Source organism: Ictidomys tridecemlineatus, unplaced genomic scaffold, assembly GCF_052094955.1.
Source record: "Ictidomys tridecemlineatus isolate mIctTri1 unplaced genomic scaffold, mIctTri1.hap1 Scaffold_1389, whole genome shotgun sequence".
Lineage (NCBI taxonomy): Eukaryota > Metazoa > Chordata > Mammalia > Rodentia > Sciuridae > Ictidomys > Ictidomys tridecemlineatus.
Window position 1 is genome coordinate 50,811 of NW_027521237.1, and position 23,774 is coordinate 74,584.

At 43.4% G+C, this 23,774-nt stretch overlaps 1 protein-coding gene across 7 annotated transcripts in view; it reads right to left on the bottom strand.

Annotated features, from left to right (window-relative positions):
* Positions 1–23,774, bottom strand: part of LOC120884417 (uncharacterized) — a 97,916-nt gene that overhangs the window by 44,207 nt on the left and 29,935 nt on the right. For all 7 annotated transcript variants that reach the window (XR_013432590.1, XR_013432589.1, XM_078035957.1 and 4 more), the window contains 8 exons: positions 17,681–17,802; positions 17,032–17,171; positions 16,410–16,579; positions 15,870–15,975; positions 5,631–5,868; positions 3,916–3,947; positions 3,328–3,432; positions 700–937 (listed from right to left, as the gene is read on the bottom strand). Coding sequence is in view for 5 of the 7 variants with exons in the window: in XM_078035957.1 (XP_077892083.1) it covers positions 700–937; positions 3,328–3,432; positions 3,916–3,947; positions 5,631–5,868; positions 15,870–15,975; positions 16,410–16,579; positions 17,032–17,171; positions 17,681–17,802 (1,151 nt within the window). In the remaining 2 variants the exon portion in view is untranslated. The remainder of the gene's footprint in view (positions 1–699; positions 938–3,327; positions 3,433–3,915; positions 3,948–5,630; positions 5,869–15,869; positions 15,976–16,409; positions 16,580–17,031; positions 17,172–17,680; positions 17,803–23,774) is intronic.

The window sequence follows — 23,774 nt, forward strand, 5'->3', positions numbered from 1 at the left end:
TGGGGTTGTTATGGGCAAAATCTACCCAGAGAGAAATTGGAGAAATGATTTTGCATCTTTTAATGTATAGTACAAAGAAGTGAAAGCAGGAGAACCAGCGTGGAGAAGGAGAGTCTAACTAAATCTCCAAAGATATTCCAGGGATCAGTCAACCAACTGCACCACGTAGACTTCATTCTGATGCGGCCTTACACAAACTGTTTTTAAAAATCCAGTATACTTCAACTCTTACCCACTTAGATTCTATTTCTGAGGAATAAGTATTTCTTTGAGGTAAGGTATTTATTTTATGTATTTGAATGTAATTTTTGAATAGAAAATGATTTTATTTCAAGGTCTATGCATTTATAAACAAGAATTCCTTCTAGGCCAATGACAAAAAACATATCTCTAGCATAAACCATAAACATGTCTAGAAATCCACAATTTCTCCTTCTCAACTAAAAATCATTTAAACCCATGAGGAGGAAAAGAAAACCCCAAGTAAATGTAACAACATGGAACAATTGTGAATCCCACTATCATGTTGAATTATAATGTATAAGAAATATGGAGGAAAATGTAACAGATCCAATTCCATTTGTAACAAAATTATGAGATCAATGAAATCCTCAATCTCCAGATGATGTTCAAGAGCCTTCCCGAGAGTTGACAAAAAGCAGTATCTATGTAGGAGAAAGTAGGAACAATACAGTTTACCTTTTATTTTTCCAGAAATGATCTTTTTATCTATCAGTGCTTCACAAGTTTCCATGGGATTCAGTCTTTTACCACTGTCTGAGGTCTCACCAGTAGGAGGAAATCTGAGATTTTTCTTCTTCAAGGTGCTGGCGTTATAATACTTGTTGACACCCCGCACAGCTAGAGGATGCTCCGTTGGCTTTCCTTTGAGGACCCTGAAGGTTTGTGGCAACTGAGCCCCCTGCTCTGGCATGCCCTAACAAAGAGAAATTCAGACATGAGTTGTGGTTTGAATTGCTCTAATACCATCAATTTTCAGACACAAATATCAACATACATAAAACAAACCCATACACATAATTTTAGATTTGACTAAATTCTAAATGGTTTCCTTTTCTAAAACTCTACTTTTCCATATTTATTTTGCAAATCAACAGGAAAGGTCCAAACAGAGGAATGGGAATGGAGTGCTGGGTTTGTTTGGGGAGAGGGACAGAACTGTCAAACCTGTATTTCCCCTTGTTCATCACCCACCAGAGTAGCTCCTAATTGAAAAGCCTTAAGCCAAGAGTACAAGTCAGGGGACAGAAAACAGGAAGAAGGATGCTTGGTTATGTCTGGTTCTGCTCTAGCTTTACACAGATAGAGAACACAGGGAGGCAGGCCCATTCCAACTTCAGCAATTGGGGGAATACAAATGTAGGGATTTGAAACCAAGAACCCACTTTATACAGTTTTTAGTGTTTCAGATCTTTTTAGGTGGGAGGAGGAGGAGTACCAGGAATTGAATTCAGGGGCACTCAACCACTCAGCCATACCCTCAGCCTTTTTATTTTTTGAGACAGGGTCCCACTAAATTGCTTAGTTCCTGGCTTAGTTGCTGAGTCTGGCTTTGAACTTGCAAACCTCGTAAATCAGCCTGACTAGCTTCTGCGATTACAGTCATGCTCCACTGAACCCAGCAATACATTACATCATTTTTGTTTCCCTTAAATTCATTTCAAATAATCTTGTAGTACATTACATGGTCATGCCATATTTTTAATTAATTTACTACTAATGATATTTGAGTTGACTTTTTGCTACATTTTGCCATCAAAATAATGGGACACAAACCATAGTCTATGCTGTTCCATGGTTTCCCTAGGACACACATGCTAAAAATTACATTTCTAGGTCAAAAGGTATGTAGGTGAAAGTAACATATTCATTTGTGATTTGCAATAGATACATGAAGGGATTTTTTTTAAAGTGAGAGTGAGAGAGGAGAGAGAGAGAGGAGAGAGAGAGAAAGAGAAAGAGAGAAAGAGAGAGAGAGAGAGAGAGAGAGAGAGAGAATTTTTAATATTTATTTTTTAGTTCTCGGCGGACACAACATCTTTGTTGGTATGTGGTGCTGAGGATCGAACCCGGGCCTCACGCATGCCAGGCGAGCACGCTACCGCTTGAGCCACATCCCTAGCCCCCACATGAAGGGATTTTTAAACACATTTTTTTTTTATTTTTTCTTTTTTGTTGTTTGGTGATTGGGATTAAACCAAGGCCTTAAGGTGCTTAGTGATTAGGTAACGCTCCCTCTTATTTTTGAATGTTTGCATCTTTGAATGATCACACTCCACCATCATGTGACACCCCATGTCACACAGGACAATAATCTTAGGGTTGTTGTTCTTGGCCTGGAAGCTCTAATTGTCATTTTACAAGCATATCTCCTGCCTTCACTGTTATTATTTTTAGTTAAATGGTTTTATCTTTTAAAGATACTTTTATAAGAGACAAGACATTTACTTATTCAGGTTGGTAGAGGTGCTTTTGACTTTACTTTATTTGACGAAGCTGTTAATAGCTTTTGGGAGATAGACTTTTGGGTTGTTTTTTTCTATCAGAACTTCATTACACATCATGAAAACCCTTGAAACTGTCTCACAGCTCACTGATGCTATTGCATTTAAAAGTTGTTTTCAATTGTATCTTTATGTTTCACTGTGGTAGTTTCCACTACAATAATCTATCATTAATCCAGTCTCAAAACATATTACACAAATATATTGCCTACCTTCCCTTTCACTTCAAAGAGCCAGTTGTAAGGAATATAGAAAACACAGCCTTCTGTCATGAAATGGAAATCCAATGGCAGTCCTCAGAGCCACCACATCACAGTCCAGCCCCCTTACTACTTCTCTCCCTGGCTCCATCTGAGCTCATTATTACTGAAATTCTCCCTCATCAGGTGAGGAATTTAACTCTCAACTGTCTTTAAAATGCCATCAAGGCTTTGAGAGAAATGAGAAATAAAGTACATAATCTGGGGAAGACGAAAGATCTACATTTTAGGTAGAAGAGTTACCCACAATATGAAACACAGAAAAAACAGAGCAACAGATGATCTCTCTGGAAAACGGGACAAAACATGGAAAGAAAAAAGCAGTGAGTTAAGTATTCTAACTTTTAAAGAAGCCATTGATTTTTATTTTTCAAAAAAGTGGTTTTTGATGATTATTCTTTAGGCAAAAACTTTAATCTTAAATTAATCTTCTCAGAGTAAAATATTTCAAACTTGAAGCTTTTTGAAATTATCTCTGAAAGTCAAATTCAAACAGCTGTTTTTCGAACACAGATGTGCACACTAGGTCATTAGTCACTCACTGGTCTTGTGTGGCCATGTCCTGGGGCAGTGAAAGGCCGCACCTCTCCATCACCATCATTTTTCTCCATTATTATTACTAATGTATCTGGCACCTTGGTGTTCAGCTGTGTTCAGGAGCAAAGGAAGACAAGCCAGGAAAAGACAAAGATTAACATGTGACCAGGTCTCCTTTTATTAAACAAACTTTAAGAAGTTATTTTTTTCCATAGCTAATTTTTAAATGACTAAACCTCACTGGTTACAATATTTTCAATTAAAAAATAAAGATGATTTTCTGAAATATGGAAAAGTAAATAAGCATATATGATAAATATTCTTGAGTGCTATATAGAAACATTAAATATTTCTTTACTTCATTTTATTTTTTAAACATTTTTTTAAAGTTGTTGATGAACCTTTATTTTATTTATTTGTATGTGGTGCTGAGAATCGAACCCAGTGCCTCATGCATGCCAGGCAAGCACACTACCACTGAGCCACAACCCCAGCCCTACCTTTTATTTTAGAAATTTAAAAAAATGAAAAACAGATTTCTTTTGGTAACCTTAATCAGAGCAAGAACTATAAGAAATACATCATCAACTTACTGCAGGTGTTCCAAAAGGGAAGCAATCCTTCTCTGAAAATGAAAGGGAAAGGAATGTTAACAATTTACCACAGAAAACATTTCTATGACAAAAAGAAAAATAATATAAAAGAGGAGCATGTGAAATGTGTTAAAACCAATTTCATTTTAAGCAGAATTACTTATCTAGAAATATGATAGTAATAGTAACTTAAAAATAAAATTTATATAAGACTCAGCTACTAACTCTTTAATCTTAATGAAACCTTAAAAACACATTTTGAAAAACCTGAGTTGATCATTCAAATAACTGGATTTCATGGTATGTAAATTATACTTCAATCAAGTTATTAAAATGTAATGAGTCCTGGCCTGGTAATTCCAAGTCTATAATCCAAGGGGCTCAAGAGGCAGAGACAGGAGGATCTTGTGTTCCAAGCCAGCCTCAGCAATTTAGCTAGGTGCTTAGAAACTCAATGCGACCCTGCCTCTACATAAGATACAAAATAGAGCTGGGGATGTGGTTCAGGGATTGAGTGCCCCTGGGTTCAATCCCCGGTAGCCTGCCCCCACCAAAGTGTAATGAAAACCATACCCACCCAAGTTGTATTAAAATAAAACATTGCTTGTTTAAGATACTTTCTTAAGCAGTAAACGTGATTTGATAAATATTCTTGAGTACGAAGGAGCAAGGGATATAAAGCCACCAAACATGGCAACTGGGAAAAGAATTATATTTGACATGGTTTGTTTCTTTGTAAAATGCAACTTACTAGTTGACACAGAAGTTCTAGGTAAAAGTAAGATGTTTTCCTAAGGATACCAGGTAAGTTTTTTTATAGAAAAAGTCAAGATCAGTATTACTTGAAAAGAAGTCTACTTCTTTTGTAAACATAGCCTTTATCTCTGTGATGATGTAAACACATTAAACATAATTAATCCAACCACATATGATTTTTGCATACTTAGATTATTTTTTAAAAAGTATATATATGACTTTAGAGATGGAAAACATATTAAATAAAAATTATGAATCTTGGGGTTGTTATGGGCAAAATCTACCCAGAGAGAAATTGGAGAAATGATTTTGCATCTTTTAATATATAGTGCAAAGAAGTGAAAGCAGGAGAACCAGCGTGGAGAAGGAGAGTCTAAATCAATCTCCAAAGACATACCAGGGATCAGTCAACCAACTGCACCATGTGGACTTCATTGGGATGCTGCCTTACACAAACTGTTTTTAAAAATCCAGTATACTTCAACTCTTACCCACTTAGATTCTATTTCTGAGGAATAAGTATTTCTTTGAGGTAAGGTATTTATTTTTATGTATTTGAATGTAATTTTTGAATAGAAAATGATTTTATTTCAAGGTCTATGCATTTATAAACAAGAATTCCTTCTAGGCCAATGACAAAAAACATATCTCTAGCATAAACCATAAACATGTCTAGAAATCCACAATTTTTCTTTCTCAACTAAAAATCATTTAAACCCATGAGGAGGAAAAGAAAACCCCAAGTAAATGTAACAACATGGAACAATTGTGAATCCCACTATCATGTTGAATTATAATGTATAAGAAATATGGAGGAAAATGTAACAGATCCAATTCCATTTGTAACAAAATTATGAGATCAATGAAATCCTCAATCTCCAGATGATGTTCAAGAGCCTTCCCGAGAGTTGACAAAAAGCAGTATCTATGTAGGAGAAAGTAGGAACAATACAGTTTACCTTTTATTTTTCCAGAAATGATCTTTTTATCTATCAGTGCTTCACAAGTTTCCATGGGATTCAGTCTTTTACCACTGTCTGAGGTCTCACCAGTAGGAGGACATCTGAGATTTTTCTTCTTCAAGGTGCTGGCGTTATAATACTTGTTGACACCCCGCACAGCTAGAGGATGCTCCGTTGGCTTTCCTTTGAGGACCCTGAAGGTTTGTGGCAACTGAGCCCCCTGCTCTGGCATGCCCTAACAAAGGGAAATTCAGACATGAGTTGTGGTTTGAATTGCTCTAATACCATCAATTTTCAGACACAAATATCAACATACATAAAACAAACCCATACACATAATTTTAGATTTGACTAAATTCTAAATGGTCTCCTTTTCTAAAACTCTACTTTTCCATACTTATTTTGCAAATCAACAGGAAAGGTCCAAACAGAGGAATGGGAATGGATTGCTGGGTTTGTTTGGGGAGAGGGACAGAACTGTCAAACCTGTATTTCCCCTTGTTCATCACCCACCAGAGTAGCTCCTAATTGAAAAGGCTTAAGCCATGAGCAAAAGTCAGGAGACAGCAGACAGAAAGAAGGATCCTTTCTTATGTCTGGTTCTTCCCTAGGCTTAGACAGAGAACCCAGGACGGCATGTCCATTCCAACCTCAGCAATTCAGGGAATACAAATGTAGGGATTTGAAACCAAGAACCCACTTTATACAGTGATTACTGTTTCAGATCTTTTTTGGTGGGGAGGAGGAGGAGTACCAGGGATTGAATTCAGGGGCACTCAACCACTCAGCCATACCTTCAGCCTTTTTATTTTTTGAGACAGGGTCTCAGTAAATTGCTTAGTTCCTCGCTTAGTTGCTGAGTCTGGCTTTGAACTTGCAAACCTCCTAAATCAGTCTCACAAGCTGCTGGGATTACAATCATGCCCTACTGAACCCAGGAAAACATTACAAAATTTTTCCCCTAAATTCATTTCAAATAATCTTGTAGTACATTACATGGTCATGCCATATTTTTAACCAATTTACTACTAATGATATTTGAGTTGATTTTGAATACATTTTGCTAGCTAAATAATGGGACAAAACCCATAATATGTGCTGTTCTCTGGTTCCCCAAAGACACACATGCTAAACATTCCATTTCTGAGTCAAAATGTATGTATGTGAAAAAGTACGATATTCATTTGTGATTTGGGATATACACATAAAGGATTTTTAATTTTTTTTTTTTTTTTTGCTGTTTGGTATTTGGGATTAAACCCAGGGCATCAAGCTGGTAAGCACCTGCTAAACATTACCACAAGTTACCTGTAGTCCCAAGTTCTTAATGTTATGGAGTCAAATTGGCTTTTTTTCTCCCCCATCTGCTGGACTGGGGACTGCATCCAGGGGTGTTTTAACACTGAGCTTCATCCCCAGTCCCTCTACCCTTTTGCAAATTTGGGACAAGAGTCTTGTTAAGACACCAACACCTGCATCAAACCTGTGATCATCCTACCACTACCTGGAGCCTCTGGGATTACAAGGGTGAACCAACCAACGTGCTTGGCTACACAAGTTATTATTATGATGATTATTATTACTATTATTATTCAGGATTTACGGTCTCACCATTTTCCCCAGGCTTATCTCAAACTCATGGACTCAAGTTATCTTTTTGTATCAGTCTGCAGAGTAGCTGGAAATACAGGCATGTGCCACAAAGCCAAGCTTTCATGTTTATTTTTAATAAAAATATTAGTTGTAGATGGACACAATACCTTTATTTTATTTATTTTTATGTAGTACTAATGCTCTAACCCAGGGCTTCATGCCTGCTAGGCAAGCACTGTAACAGTGAGCCACATCCCCAGCCATAATGTTTTTATTCTTTAATTTGCTTTTGGAAGTACTAGGTATTGAAGCCAGGAGCATTATACCACTGAGCTACATTCCCAGCCCTTTTTACTTTGAGATAGGGTCTTGCTAAAACTGCCCAGGGTGGTCTCTAACTTATGATCCTTCTCCCTAAGCCTCCTGAGCTACTGGGATGATAGGCAGACATCACTATGCCCAGTCATCTTAAATTGCTCTTTTTTATTCTGGGATTCCTATCCCATGTAAAATGTCTTATCAATATGAGATTGTACAGCCAAGTGTGGTGGCATGCACCTGTAATCCCCCCTGCTCAGAAATCAGGAGCAGGAGAGTCACTGCAGCCCACAAATTTGAGACCAGTCTGAGCATCAGAGGAAGCCCCACCTCATACCACAAAAAAATGGAAAAAAAAAAGAGATAAAAGCGGGGTACTCTAATAACTAACAGTGAGAAAATAACCCAAATTTAAATGTAAGGTCTCTGGTGTGGCTCAATGGTAGAGCTCTTGCCTAGCATGCTCAAGGACATGAGTTTTCATGCTTATTCATACTAGCCCCAAAGCAGAAATCTAAAATCTCCTAATCCTCCTATATAATGAAATATATATATATCTTTATATCTATGTGTGTGTGTGTGTGCATGTGTGTGTATGTGTTTGTACACTTTCCCCCAGCACTGGGGGGTTGAGCCTAAGGACATCCTACCACTTGGCTTTATCCCTAGCTGTTCTTATTTTGAGATACAGTCTTGCTAATTGCAGAGGCTGGCCTAAAGCTGCCTGAGTTCCTGAGTTGCTGGAATCAGTCATGTGCCACCAAACCCAGTTTACAATCTCTTTTCTAGCCAGTCCAGTGGTGCACACCTGCCTTCCAGGACTCAGCACACTTACATAGGAGGTTTGCTTGAACTCAGAAGTTCAAGACTGGCCTGGCCTATATAGTGGGAACTCCACCTCAAACAAACAGAAAACCCACAAAACTGATGGTCAATTTTTCTTTCCTTTTCCGCATCTGAGGATTGAATTCAGGGGTGTGTTACCATTGACCTACATCCCCAAAACGTTTTTTTGATAAAGAACACAATTCTCTTTAAGTTACTGATCCTTGACTTGTGATCCTCCTGCCTCAGTTTCTTGAGTAGCTGAGCTTATAGATGGGCACTCCTGTGCCCAACTGTATTATCACTTTTCAAGTGTGCAGTAAATTAACTGGAACAACCTTATTGACCATTATATCTCCAAAACTTACTCATGTTTAACTGAAACTTTGTAATTTCTGACTAATCTAATAGCCTATTAGGACTCATAATAAACAAGTTCCCTTCCTATTATATGGAATCCTTTCCGGCCAAGAGTCAGGCAGTGTTGGTTCATGAGCTTGAGTCTCCAGAGAGCAAGGATCTTCCCTTCCAGGAGGGCTCTGTCCCAGCCCCTCAGAGCCTCCACCCACACTTCCCTGAACCTAGGACACATAGGCACAGCTGCCATAGGAAGCAGCACCAAACATGTGTATATAACAGACATGGGGTTCTTGGCACTCTCAACAGGGGAGTGAGGGCTCAGGAACAAGAGACCCCCACATGGGGCTCAGGAGATGAACTTCTGGTGCTTGTCCTGGCATTGCTGGGTATGAAGGGAGAATAGGAGGCCAAGCCTCCCTTGGAAGCCTCCCAATGCACCACTGGGCTGATCAGAAGGTAAACACAGAGTCAGTACATGGGGGATCTCCCTACCCTCCACCCCACAACTCACAGTCAAGTCCCTTGGTGCCAAGAGTCAGGACAAGGGAGAGGGCTGGCACCACATTACTGCAAGAGACCATGGGGGACACTGTGGGTTACCCACCCCACTGTACACCTAATGCTCCACACAAATGTTTCACATTGTATGTCAAAAATTTCCATAAATAAAGAATCTGGAGTGCTGGGGTTGTGGCTCTGGGGTAGAGTGCTTGCCTCGCATGCATGAGGAACTAGGTTCAATCCATGGCATCACATAAAAATAAACAAATAAAATAAATATATGTGTCCATCTACAACTGATATTTATACATGTACATACATACACACATGCACACATACACCACACATACACAAACACATATAAAAGAAACAGAATTTTCTTTAAAACATAAACTACTAGATTAGTCTCAGTCCTCATTAATAGATGAGGAAACTGGGGACCAAAAAAGTAAGGACTGGCACCAAGCCAACCAGAAAGTGTGTTTCAGTCTTTTCTCTTTCTCTATCCAGGGACACCTGGGTGTGCTCTGAAGCCCTGTGACCTGGACCCTGCACCCTCCAGGTCCATAATCCCACTCCTTATGCTCCAAGTGCTTCAGCTTCAGGGCCAGCCCTACATCTGGGGCTTCCCCCAACACATGTGCAACCACAGATCCTCATGATTCAAAGCACACCCGATACTCCTTTCCTTCTGTACAGGTGCAGCTTTGTCACTCCTTGGGGGGGCCTGAGTGGTGCACCTGGGCCAAAGGAGGTCTTTAAGGTGATCTTTTGGCCCCCAGTTGGTCCCCTGGTCCACCTGAATGCAGACCGCCTCGGACATGTACCTGGGAAGCAACAGGCCAAATGCAAGGAGTCACTACCCACCTTGGCCTGGACTCCCTGACCACTCTCACCCTCAGCTGGGAAAGCACAGAGCCCAGGAGCCTTATCCAGGCTGCCATTCCCCTCAAGCACATTTCTTGGGGCAAGAACCTACAACACCAAGGAGAAGTGAAATTCCCAGAAACTCCCAGAGTGCCCTGGAGAAAACCCCAAAGGAAAGGAACAGGAGTGTTAAGGCTGGGAGCTGGGGACAGGGACCAGGGAACTAGACCAAGCTTCACTCCCCCCACCAGCCCCAGGGTCCACCACTTGAGCCCTTGGTTTACCAACTTACTTAGGTCCCAAGGGTGCACAGAGTGCGATGTAACAGTTTGTTGGGCAGCCCACATTGAATGCCTTGTCATACTGGCGGGAGATAAGGAAGGGAAGAGGAGCTCAGAATCAGCAGGACTGGGTACGGTCATCTCTCAGGGACACTTGCTAAGTTGGTCAGTCAATCCAGGGCTCAACCTGGGCCTGTGGCCAGGCTCTAGGTACAGGAGTGCCCAAGAGTGACCCAGGGCCTCTTGTCTTCCCAGGCTCCCAGGAAGGGTGACCTCCCTCGACCCACTTGTGAGCAGCTGTCCCCAGACAGTGCTGACCGAGCACCCACCTCTCCTGCCTTCTCAGGGCTCTCAACCCCTAGTGCTTCCCTTTGCAGGATCCTTGCTCTGTCTCCATTGGCCTCACCTGTCCTCTCACCTCATCCTTCCAGGTACCTTTTAAGGTCTGTCTCCTGGTGTTCTGCTCAACTGATCCAAAGATCATGTCACCACCCCACTCCCACTTGACTGTCTTACCACTCGATTTTTCTAAAAATCTACCTTCATTGAGTTTCACTATCTGGGAGACCAGTGGCAGCAGGGGATGCCCAGACATATTTCCCTAGTCAAAAATCAGATTTTCCAAGAAAATCTGAGCTGAAGACCTTCAGTACACAAAGCAGGAAAGGCCAAGCTCAAAGGTCATGTCCTTCCCAGGACTCTGACTGGCTTCTCCTCTCCCTTATTCTACTTTCTCTTTCCCCTGAGTCCATCCATCAGCCTCGACCACTCCTCCTTCCAGAACAGGTTGAGTTTCACCCCAACTTCATGAGCTTTAGGTAGAAAATACTCTGTTATAGTAGAAAGTGGCCCAGCAGCACCTCTATCCACCCCAAGTCTCCAATGGCCTACACATGAAGACTTTCATCTTCAACACTCTCCTCTGCCAAAGGAAAGATGATTCCACATCAGAACAGCTCTGGAATATGTCCAAAAAAGCAACTCGAATCAATGTCCTCTATGAGGTTCTGCTTCCTTTAAGGTGTTCACAGCACATAAGAAATGAGTATACCACCAGGTACAGTGGCACACACCTGTAACCCCAGGGAATTGGGATTTTGAGGCTGGAGGATCACAAGTTCAAGGCCAGCCTCAACAACTTAGCAAGGCCCTCAACAATTTAGTGACACCCTATCTCAAAACAAAATAGAGCAAGGATTAGGGATGTAGCTTTGGTGGTAAAGCACCTGTGGGTTCAATCCCTAGTACCAGAAGAAATAAACTAATAGCAGAGCATTAAAAAATTACAGAATCTTTAAACTTTGAGAAAGAATATTTGATTAGATATATATCATGTGTAGAAAATATTGATTGTACATAAAGTATAGAAAATGTTTAAGGAATGATAGTAAATTTGTAAGAACTGAGCAGTAAATGTGAATACCGTCCTCCCCCCACATGGGACCCTATCACACACAACTGGAATCCAACATCTCTGAGGCACCCAGACCAGCCTCTCTCACTGGCTCCACTCTTGGGGCTCCTGTTCCAATTCTGTGTCTCAAACACCCTCACACTCCACAGGACCAAAATTCAGCAGCATCTTCTTCTTGCCCCATCTTCTGCCCAACTTCCTGTTGTCTCTCCTTCTTCTCCTTATCCTGGGGGGTCAGGACACAATTCTTCTCTCTGTTCCTTTCCTCTTTCCTTCTATCCCCAAATGTTGGTTCTTCTGTTTGATGGTTCACTCATTGATTCAGATGACTTTTCTCTGTGTGCTGGGGATTGAAGAATTCAGGGCCTTGCACATGCTAAGCACACACTCTACCACGGAGATGCACCCCCATCAGAAATATTTCAGGGCATCAAAAATGCTTGGGTCCAACCAGGAAGGGTGGCACACACCTGTAATCCCAGTGATTTGGGAAACTAAGGCAGGTTTGAGACCAGCCTCAGCAACTTAGTGAGACCCTGATTCATAATAAAAAGTAGCAGGGACTGGGAATGTAGCTCAGTGGTAAAGTGCCCCTGGGTTTAATACCGAGTAGCAAAAAAACAAAGCCCCGTCTCTGTACTGGGGATGGAAAGCACACCTCAAACAGCATGGCCAGCCTACTTTCAGTGGGTGAGGGCAGCTGCAACCTGAGGCCCTGTGCACCAAGGGGAGTGGAAAGGGTAGAGCATAGAGAGAGTATCATGGGAACCATGTAGGCAACCCAGCTCACACCACCCAGGTACATGCAGAGGAGAAGCCCAGAGAGTTAAGTGCTGAGACAGCGACTTCTGGTTTCAGAGGCTGTGTCTAGACCAGAAAGAGTAGTCTGAAAATGTCTGCTGAATTTGGCCATTAATGAGAGCATCATCCTGACAGCAAGGGCTGGGCTGAGCTGGGCCAGAAAGTGAAGGGGGAGCTAGTGAACAAGATCAACTCTTTCAGGAAATAAGGCCCAGAAGGTACAACAGGTGGAGTGGAGGCCTGGGATGTTAAGGCTGGGACTTGTATGACTTTTAAGATGAGCACAAACATGTGTAGATGACCATGGGAAGGAATGGTAGTGATGTAACAGCAGCACACAGGGCACTCTCTGGTGCCATCCACTCTTCTATGAGGTTTACATGAATTAACCCACAATTCCCTGTTTTACAGATAGGGAAATTGAGTGACCAGGAGCTGAGTAGCATACCCCAGGTCTCCCTGCTGCTCAGTTCTAGAGCTCCGATTTGAACTTATGTGGTCTTCACCAGAGTCTTTGCCACCAACCACCAAGCAAGTGAGTCTAGGAGGAGTTTCAGTCAGGGAATGGAGTATGCTGGGAGTGAAAGTTGGAGCATGAAATCAGTGCCTGAAATTAGTGCTGCCATTAATAGAAAGGAGCCCTGTCTGGTGAATCTTAGAGGGCAGACCACATTTAGGTCCCTTGAGACTTGGGGATCCTGGACATGGAAGGCCTCACTCTGAGCAGAGGAGGAAGAGCAATGGACTAAGGCCTGACCTAGGGCAGGAAAAACCACAGGATGGAGGAATGGAACAGGCTGCCAGGAAAAGTCAATGATGATACTAGAAGCTGGAGAGAGGAGAAGACAGGCAGACCACAGGGCTGAGGAATAAGGGCCAAGCACAGGAGTCACAGCTGGGAGGGAACCACATATGGCAGTGGTGGATGGGAGGTGATGAGCAGACAGGCTCCTCTGTCTGTTCAGCTATCTCAGGGTCTGAAGCTTCCCCTCCCCCACTGATGCCGCCCACCAGTCTTCCTGAAAGAGCCTTTAGTTAAGTGATTGCCATACTAAAGGAATCCCAGGGCAAAGATGCCCACTATATCATTCCTAGTGGATGCTCAAAGAAAAAGCAATAAAGACACAGATGGGGAAGAAAGCAAAGAAACTGCTCCACAGGACATGAGGTTCCTTTTAGAGTGAACAACAACGAATGCTGGGGAAGAAGCTCAGTGATCGAGCACCCCTGGTTCGATCCTCAGTGCTGGAAAAACATCAACACTAAGGACTCCTGCTCTTTGGAAGATGCAATGAAGAAAATAAAATGTCAAGACATGAATTGCAAGAAAAGATTTGCAACACATACATCTGAATCCAGTATAGAGAACTCCTGAAACTCAATAAGAAAACAACAGTTTTTTTTAAAAATGGGCAAAGTTTGGAGCAAACACTTCACCATCAATATACCCATGGCTTATAAGACACAAAAATATGCTCAACACCATTAGTCATTAGGAAAATACAGAGTGGAGCCCTAGTGATATACCACTACTCATTTATTAGACAGGCTACAATTTGAAAACAAAAAAGAATAGTAACCAATGACAGTATCAAATGCTAGTGAGGATGTGGAGCAACTGGAATTCTCATTCATTGCTGGTACAAAATAGAAACATTAGAGTTGTTTTCTAAAATGTCCCATAAGTTTATCTCATGACTCAGCAATGCCACCCTTAACAATTTACCCAACAGAAATGAAAACTTATGTCCACATGTCTATGCATCAATGGTTGTTGTAGCAGCTTTATTTATAACTGCCTGAAACTGGCTGGGCACAGTTCCCCATGACTTTAATGGCTTGGGAGGCTAAGGCAAGTGGGTGACAAGTTCAAAGCCTCAGTAACTTAGGAAGGCCTTAAGCAACTTAGTAAGACCCTTTCTCAAAATTTTAAAAATTTTTCAAAAAGAAAACATAAGGGTGCTGGTTGTGGGGTGGGTGAGGCTGGGATTGTTGCTCAGTGGTTAAGCACCTCTGGGTTCAATCCCTGGTACAAAAACAAAACAAAAATTCTGCCAAAACCTAGATGCAAAGTAAAAATACTTCAATTGGTGAATGTACAAATAGTCTGTAGGGAAATAAATACTACAAGAAACAAAAGAAAATAAACTACTGATGTGAGCAACTACATAGATGAATCTCAAATGCATCGTGCTCAGTGAATGAAGCCAGACTAGAAAGCCCAAAACACCATTGATGCATGATTCCGGAAAGAGAAAAACCACAAGGACTCAGGGAGAGAAAATGACAACAAGAGATGAAAGGATTTTCTGGGGTAGTGAAACTGGTTAACCTTGATCTTGATGGAGAGTACACAATGTCATTTGTCAAAATCCCTAACTATAGATGAAAAAGGGTGAATTTACTGTTTCTAATTACCCCTCAATGAATGACATTTTCACAAAATTTTTCATGGCTCCCAGGTTTCCAGTTCTTCCAAACAAAATTCCAAGCTTGGCTTTCTGGGCCTTTCTAATCTTGACCCCCATAGGGTCAACCTCATTGCCCATGTCACCTTGTCCTTGAACTAGGATCCATTTCTTCATCATTCTGTTAACACCCTACTTTCAGATTTCTGTGCCTTTCTACAAAATTGTACCTCTCACAGTCAATGCCCTCCTGTCTGCCTCTCCAAAAGCACACCTAGGACACAAAGAGTGGCATGTTCTCCTCTACAGCCTGGGCTTCGCCAAACTCCCAGTCTCTTCCAGTTGGCTACACCACTCAGGACTGACCCCTTGCTCAGAGTGTTCCTGGTGTCTCCCAGTGTTATTCTGATGGCAGGTTGCTTATCAACACAAGTGCATGATGTACTTACTCACCCCTACACCCATCCCTCAAATAACTACCACCTAGAACACCCAGCACACAGTAGGCTTTCTTTTTTTTTAAGAATTTTTTAATATTTACTTTTTAGTTCTTGGCAGACACAACATCTTTGTTTGTATGTGGTGCTGAGGATTGAACCCTGGCCGCACGCATGCTAGGCGAGCGCACTACCACTTGAGCCACATCCCCAGCCCACACAGTAGGCTTTCAATGCAATGCACCCAGGAGGCAAAATGGCCCCAAGCTCCAGGGTATAGAAATATCTGAGCTGCATCTTCAGAGGTGGGTCTGGAAGGACTCATGAGGCATCATCAAGGCCAAGGGCAGTGGAGAAAGTGCACAAAGTGTCTAATTGAAGAGGTGCAAGATGCCTCCACACAGCCAAGGGCACACACACTCACCACTTACCTTCTCCTCATAGGGTCGCCTTGCGGTGCCCACCGCCACTGCCTTGATGAACAATTGCAGGATGAGTGGGACCAGGAGGGCCCCAGTGGGTACAGCCACTAGGATGCTGTGCACAGGCTAAGAATGGAAGCCATGGAAGAGCTCCTCCCTGGCCCGCTTTCGACCCCACTGCTCCCTCCTTACCTCCCACCCCAGGTAGCACTGCCCATGGCTCTCCCTCCATGGACTGGACAGTTAGTCCAGTACAACCAAGGGAAACCTCCCTCCACCACACTGTCCTCCCACCTGTCCCTTTTCAACTTTCATTACCCTACTCTGAGGGCCCCTAGATTCTTAACTCCACAGGCATCCTATCTCGTCCATGTTCCTGACTCCACTGGCCTTCCAAATGTCCTTCACAGGTCCTGCCAAGTGACTTCTCCCTCTAGCCCCGCCCACGTCAGCCCCTCCCCTGTCACCCTGACCCTACTGGGCTGTTTGCCCCTCCCTCCCCACCACATCAGCACTTCCCAGTGTGCGCCCTTGGGAGTGTGTGGATACGTCATGATTTTGTCCAAAAACGCCACGTTCCTCCTGCATATGATGAAAACCACGCAGGTGGCCAGCACGGTACCCAGATAGAGGCACAGGGACACGAGGAGTAGCAGGTAGAGCCGGATGTTTCGGCGCCCCACGCAGTTATTCACCCACCTGCAATGGTGGTCGAACTCCTAGGGGAGAGGAGACAGGTCTGAGGGTCCTTCTGGAATGGCCTCCATCACTCCCTAATCCTGGGGACTCCCCTAACGCAGACCTCTAGGCCGCCTGCTCTTGACCTTACATAAGGGTTCCCATCTCAGTGAGAGCACAGTTAGGACCCCATGGCTCATCAAGTCACCTGTCCTGAGTGAGGTCTTTAGAGACAAGACCTGCCTGGTGTCACGTGGACCAGGACATGAAAACTCTGGGCCTCCATTTCCTCAAGTACTGGAAAAGGATGAAAAAAATGCCCTTCCACTACCGGCTGTCTGCTCTTGTGAACCATGTTCCCAGAGTGCCACATGAAGCACTCTGGGAATATGGTCTGATACCCCCACCTGGCCTACTCATGATGTGAGGTTCCTGGTCCTGGCCAGGTGCAAGGAGATAGGTTGGTGAGTGGACAGGGAGGAGGAGCACTCACCTCCACACAGATGTCACACCTTTTGCAGTGGAAGGTTCGGGGCAGGCGGTGAAAATAACACGTGGGACACCACGGCATGTGGTACAACCTGCCATTCACTCGTGCCATGTATACAGTCTCAGGGTCCTGCTTGAAGGCGCCTGGCAGGGAGAGAGGTGTGGGAATGGAGGAGGCCCTTGTATTACTCTGATGCTCAGGGCAGCCCCATAGCATCACTGGGCATCAAGAAGGTGGGGAGGAGGAGGGCAGGGGAACCCCAGTCCCTGTTGTGCAAGCTGACCACTCAGATGGGTGGCAGTCAGAGAGAAGGGCTGTCCAGCACAGGAACTCTACATGGAGCTCCCCCTGTGGAATAGTGATCAGTGCTTGGAGTTGGGTGTGAAATGGGAAGGAGGAAGGGGGAACTGCGTGGTTGGAAGAGCCTGCTGCCTCTCTTGGCCCGTCCTCCCTTCTAAAGCAACTGGAAAACCTCCAGGATTCTGTTTTTCACACTTCAGTGGCTTGGGAAATGAAGTGCCAGGGCCCAAGTAATAGTGACAGGGTAAGAAGGGATCCTGAGGCCACAGGTGGGGTCAGCCCTTTACAAATGACCCCTGTAGGCACCAGCCTTGGGGTGCCACCTCCCTCTCCCAGGAGTCCGAGGCCTTACCTCTGTTCAAGATTCCTGGGTCTGAAAAATTCATGCCAATGAGGCTATACAAACTCAGGAGGCAGAAAAGTCCGGAGACCACTGGGTAGGCCCACTCTCCATTTTGCGCCAGTGCTCGGCCTCTGAAATCAGAGCCAGACTCCGTTCTAGTCGGGGGCAACCCGGAGCCCCCATGAGGCCCGGCTCACCTGAGGTCAGACCCACACACCTTAAGGACAGATCTGAATATCCAGGCTAGAGACAGACCCCATTCCCTCCACCAAATGTCACCAGCATTACCAGCCTCCAACAGTCCCCCCAAATCCTCAGGCTCCCCACATCTCTGTGCTTCCCACTAAATATCCTCCTTCCCCTCTTGGCCTCCCTCCACCTCCCTGCCTCTGCACTCTCACTGTCTATTTCCCTTCTGTCTCTTTTTGAGAACCCACAGCTGGCCCGGAGACTCACGGAAATATAAAGAACACAGCACTTAGATACACCAGGGCTGCCACAGTGAAACAAGCCCAGAGGCTTGAGAATAGCCAGGATCTGGCTGGGGGTCGGGGTGGGGACAATAAATCGTTTGATACAGTCATGCTGCGATGCCTGCTCTCAAACAAATGAGAGCCAACTGCTCCTTCTCCTGGCTTGGCACCCAGAGTACCATGACTACAAATGTGACATCAGAGAGGTTCCGGAATGGGGGCTCTGGCTGCTTCCTGTGCCCACTGATATCAACCTTCCCCTGGCCTCAGATACACACTTCTGGACGGGGACATCCTGCTCTTACAATGTGGCTTTGTTGGAGCTTGTGAGGATGGATGTAGTTTATCCCCCAAAGGTTCTTAGGCTGGAGGCTAGGTCCTCGGTGTGGCAGTGTTGAGGGGGTAGAACCTGCAAGAGGTAAGGCCTAGTGGGAGGTAATTTGGCCACTGGGGATGAGGCCCTTGGAAGGGAGTAATGAACTTCTCATGGGTCCCTGTTAGTTCCTGTGAGAGGGGGTGTTATAAAATGAACAAGATTCATCCTCCCCAGTTTCTGGCCATTCAGTCTCGACCCCTTGCATGTCTTCCCACCATGATGCCATTCACCATGTTGTAATCACTCTCACCAAAGATCAGTCTCAGGGGCTACCAAATGTTGCATTCTGGGCTAAATAAACCTCATCTCTTTATAAAGTACCCATTCTTGGGTATTTTGTTAGAGCAACAGAAAGCATCTAATACAGAGACCATGTCATATGGTTTATGGGGAGAAGTTTGGTGATGGTTAGTTATCCCCCTTTCAGGCCCAGTGCTAATGGAAGTAGGCATAAGTGCTCCTTGCTTATCCTAGTGCCACTTCTTCCTTTCTGTTGTAACAAAGCTCCATTTTGGGGAGGAGGTAGCAAGCTACCAACTAAATATCTTCCCAGTTTCCTTCACTTCCAGGGTGGGTTTTATGACATACTTCTGTCTCAACATAAAACATAAAATGGGCTGGGGACGTGACTCAATGGTTAAGCAACCCTCCGTACAATCCCTGATGATGATGATGATGATAACATAATGATAATAATTTGTACATATTTATGGCATAAAACATATTTTGAAACATGTATACATATACATTATTTCATATTCTTTTTTGTGTTGAGAACCCTTGAAATCTATTCTCTGAGTCATTTTCCAGTATATATAACATTATCAACTGTACTCATTCTGTTGTATGTTATTATTAACTGTAGTCATCTTATTGTACAATAGATCCCTTAAACTCATCCCCCTCATCTAAGTGAAATTTGGCTTCCTGGGACCAGCATCTCCCCCATCCACAGCCCAGCCACTCCTGGGCCCCTGGCAGTCACCATTCTGCTCTCTGTTTCTATGAGTTCAACTTTTATAGATTCCACATGTAGGTGAGATCATGTGATAGTTGTCCTATGCCTGGCTTATTTCCCCCAGTAAAATGTCCTTTGGCCTCCCTCATCCAATGCCACAAGTGACAGGACTTCCTAATTTTATTTAAAGACTAAATAGTGTCCCCTTATATTACTAAACCACATTTTTTATATCAACTCACCCACTGATAGACACAGCTTTTCCCATTTCTAGGTTCTGAGAATATTACTGCAATGAACATGGGGTGCAGATATCTATTAATACACTGATGCCATTTCCTTTGGATATATACCAAGTAGTTGGATGTCTGGACTGTAGGGTAATTTTTTTTTTTTTTGGTGCTAATGAACCCAGGGTGGATTGAACCCAGGGCCTTGTCCATGCATGGCAAGCACTCTACCAACTGAGCTCTATTTTCGATTTTTAAAGAAACTTCCCATATTGATTTTCCTAATGACTAGACTAATTTAAATTCCACCAAACATTCTACAAGAATTCTAGTTTCTCCCTATCCAGACCAGTACTTAATATCTTTTGTCTTTCTTTTTCTTTTATTTATACTCAAGTTGAACCCAGGGGTACATTACCCAGATACACAACTGCAGACCTTTTTAAGTTTTATTCTGAGATCAGGTCTCACTAAGTTGCTGAGGTTTACCTTGAATTTATAATCCTCCCACCTCAGCCTCTTGAGTTACTGGTATTAAGGCATGTGCCGCTGGTTCTTTGGTCTTTTTGATAATAGTCATTCTAATAGGTGTGGGAGGGTATCTCATTATGATTCTAACTTGCATTTCTCTAAGGATTAGTAATGTTGAACATTTTTTTCAGCTTTCTCTTGGTCAATTGTGTTTCTACTGAGAATGCAATGATGTTTGAGTCACAGTCTACCTTCAAATTTTATGTCGATTTCTGTTTTAGCACAAGAAGGGATGACATGCATTGGGTCATGGAAAAAGGTCAGGAGTGGTTCTAGAATCATAAATACCAGGTCTATTGAGCTTTGTAGCAGACCATGCTAGCCTTAGGTTTTCTTTTTTTGTTTGTTTTTTGGTTTTTTAAATTAGTTATATATAACAGCACAATGCATTTTATTTCATTGTACACAACTGTAGCGCATCTTTACATTTCTATGCTTGTACCTGATGTAGCATCACACCATATGTGCATTCATACATGTACTTAGGGTAATGATGTCCATCTCATTCCACCATCTTTCCTATCCCCATGCCCCATCCTCACCTCTGCCTCCCCTTTGCCTCATCAAAGTTCCTCCATTTTTTTCTTATCAGAGAGAACATTCAGCCTTTGGTTTTTGAGGATTGGCTTACTTCAATTAACATGATATTCTCTAACTCCATTCATTTACCTGCACATAATTTTATTTTCTTTTAATGCTGAGTAGTAATATTCCATTAGGTATATATATACCACAGTTTCTCTATCCATTCATCTATTCACAGGCATCCAGGCTGTTTCCACAGTTTAGTTATTGTGAACTGAGCTTCTATAAACATGGATGTGGCTGTGTCTATGTAATATGCTGATTTTAAGTCATTTGGAAATAGACCTAGGAGAGGGATAGTTGGGTCAAATGGTGGTTCCATTTAAAGTTTTCTAAGGAATCTCCATACTGCTTTCCAGATTGGTTACACCAATTTGCAGTCCCACCAGCAGTGTATGAGTGTACCTTTCCCCCCACATCCTCATCCACCAACATTTATTGTGGTCTGTATTCAACACACAGGGCACTTTCTGGTACAGCCACTGTTCTATGTGGTTTACATGAATTATACCACAATCTCTGTTTTACAGATAGGGAAGTTGACTGACCAGGGGCTAAGTAGTTACCTAAGGTCTCCCTGCTGGTTAGTTCTAGAGCTGTGATTTGGACTTATGAGGTCTGGCTCGAGAGACCTTGCCACCAACCACCAAGCAAGGGACTCCAGGAGGAGTTGCAGTCAGGGGGCAGAGTAGAAAGGGAGTGAAGTTGGAGCATGGGATCAATGCCTGAGATGGGTGCTTCCAATAATAGAAAGGAACCCTGACTGGGGAATCCCAGAGGGCAGACCACATTTAGGTCCCTTGAGAATAGTGATCCTGGACATGGAGGGCCTCATTCTGAGCAGAGGAGGAAGGGCCTATGGCCTGACCTGGGGCTGGAAGAACCACAGGATGGAGGAAGGGAAAAGGCTGCCAGGCAAACTCAATGATGGAGTGAAGCTAGACAGAGGAGAAGACAGGCAGACCACAGGGCTGAGGAAAAAGGGCCAAGCTCAAGAGTCACAGGTGGGAGGGAACCACATATGGCAGTGGTGGGGTGCTGAATAAAAGGATGGGAGGTGATGAGCAGACAGGATCCTCTGTCTTTTCAGTTGTCTCAGAGTCTGCAGCTTCACCTCCCCCCACTGATGCTGCCCACCAGTCTTCCTGAAAGAGCCTTTAATCAAGCGATTGCCATACTAAAGGAATCTCATGGCAGAGATGCCCACTCCTATCATTCCTAGTCAACACTAAGAAGAAAAAAAAATAAAAACACACATGTTGGAAAGAAGAAAATAAAACTGTTCCTCACAGAGGACATGATTTTCCAAGTAGAATAAATAACAACACTCAGTGGCAGAGCACCTCGATTCAATCTCCAGAACTGGAAAAACAACACCACTAAGAACTTCTGTTCTTCGAAAGATGCTATGAAGAAAACTGAATGAAAAGCCACAGATTGCAAGAAAAATTTGGAAAACATAGATCTCAACCCAGTGTACACAACTCTTATAACTTAGTAAGGAAAGAAAACAATATATTTTAAAAGAGAAGTAGATTGGAGCCAACACTTTGCCAAAGACCTACCAATGGACAAGAAGACATAAAAATAAGCTCAACATCATTGCTCATTAGGAAAACATAACCTGGAGCTTAAATGAGATGTCACTACTCATTTATTAGAAATGCTTCAATAAAAAGAGAAAACAAAACAAGAACAAATGACAGTGTGAAATGTTGGTAAAGATGTGGAGCAACTGGAATTTTCACACTTTGCTGGTAGAAATTAGGAATGGTACAGTGATTTTGAAAGAAAAATGGCAATTTTCTACAGAGTTCCACCTACAGTTACCTTATGACTCAGCAATGCCACCCCTAAGAATTGACCCAACAGAAATGAAAACTTAGGTTCGCATGCCTGTACACCAATGTTTGTAGCAGCTTTCTTTATAGCTGTGAAAAACTAGCTAGGCACAGTGGCGTGTGCCTAAGTTCTAGCCACTTGGGAGGCTAAGACTGAAGGATTGCAAGTTCAAAGCCAGCCTCAGCAAATTAGCAAGGTTCTAAGCAATTCAATGAGACCCTGACTCAAAAGAAAAAAAAAAAACCTTTAAGAAAAATAAAGGGGGCAGATGGATCAGAGATGCAGCTCAGTGGTTAAGCACCCCTGGGTTCAATCCCTGGTACAAACAAAAGAAAATTAAAACACTGTGGAAAAACTAGATACAATGAACAATCCTTCAATTGGTGAATGTATAAATACTCTATAGGAATGCTATTCCCAGTGTGGGCCCTTGGGACTGTGTGGCTAGCCATGGCTTTGTCCAAGGATAATGACATCACCGTGGTGGCCACAAGGAAGACGATGCACATCACCAGAAGGGCACCCAGGTACAGGCAAAGGGACACAAGTAGCAGCAGGAAATGCCAGATGTTCAGATACCTCAAGCTGTTGATCACCTGCCCACAGTGGTGGTCCAACTCCTAGGGGAGAGGAGGCAGACCTCAAGGGTCTATCTGACCGGACTTCCATCACCCCCAAATGCTCAGGTCTTCCCCAACTCAGCCCCCTAGGCTGCCTGCTCTTGGCCCTACACACAGGTTTTCATCTCAAGGACAACCTGGCATTTCCATGGTTAGGGCACAGTTAGCCCCATAGCACATCAGATCACCTGTTCTGAGCGAGATTTTTAGAGACAAGATCCGCCTGGTGTCACTTGGAGCAGGACATAAAAACTCTGGGCCTCTGTTTTCTCAGATACTGGATGAGGATGAAAAAAACACCCTTGCCCAACCAGCCGTCTGCACTTGTGAACCCGAGCAGGGTGGGCACATCAGACAAACACACTCAGAACCAGGAAACCCTACAACTAGGACACCCAGACCAAGACATGCAATGATCCCCAGGACCAGGCAGCAGTCAGCAAAAAAGGCTGAGAATCTAGTATCAGCAAGCCAGGGGAGGGCACAGT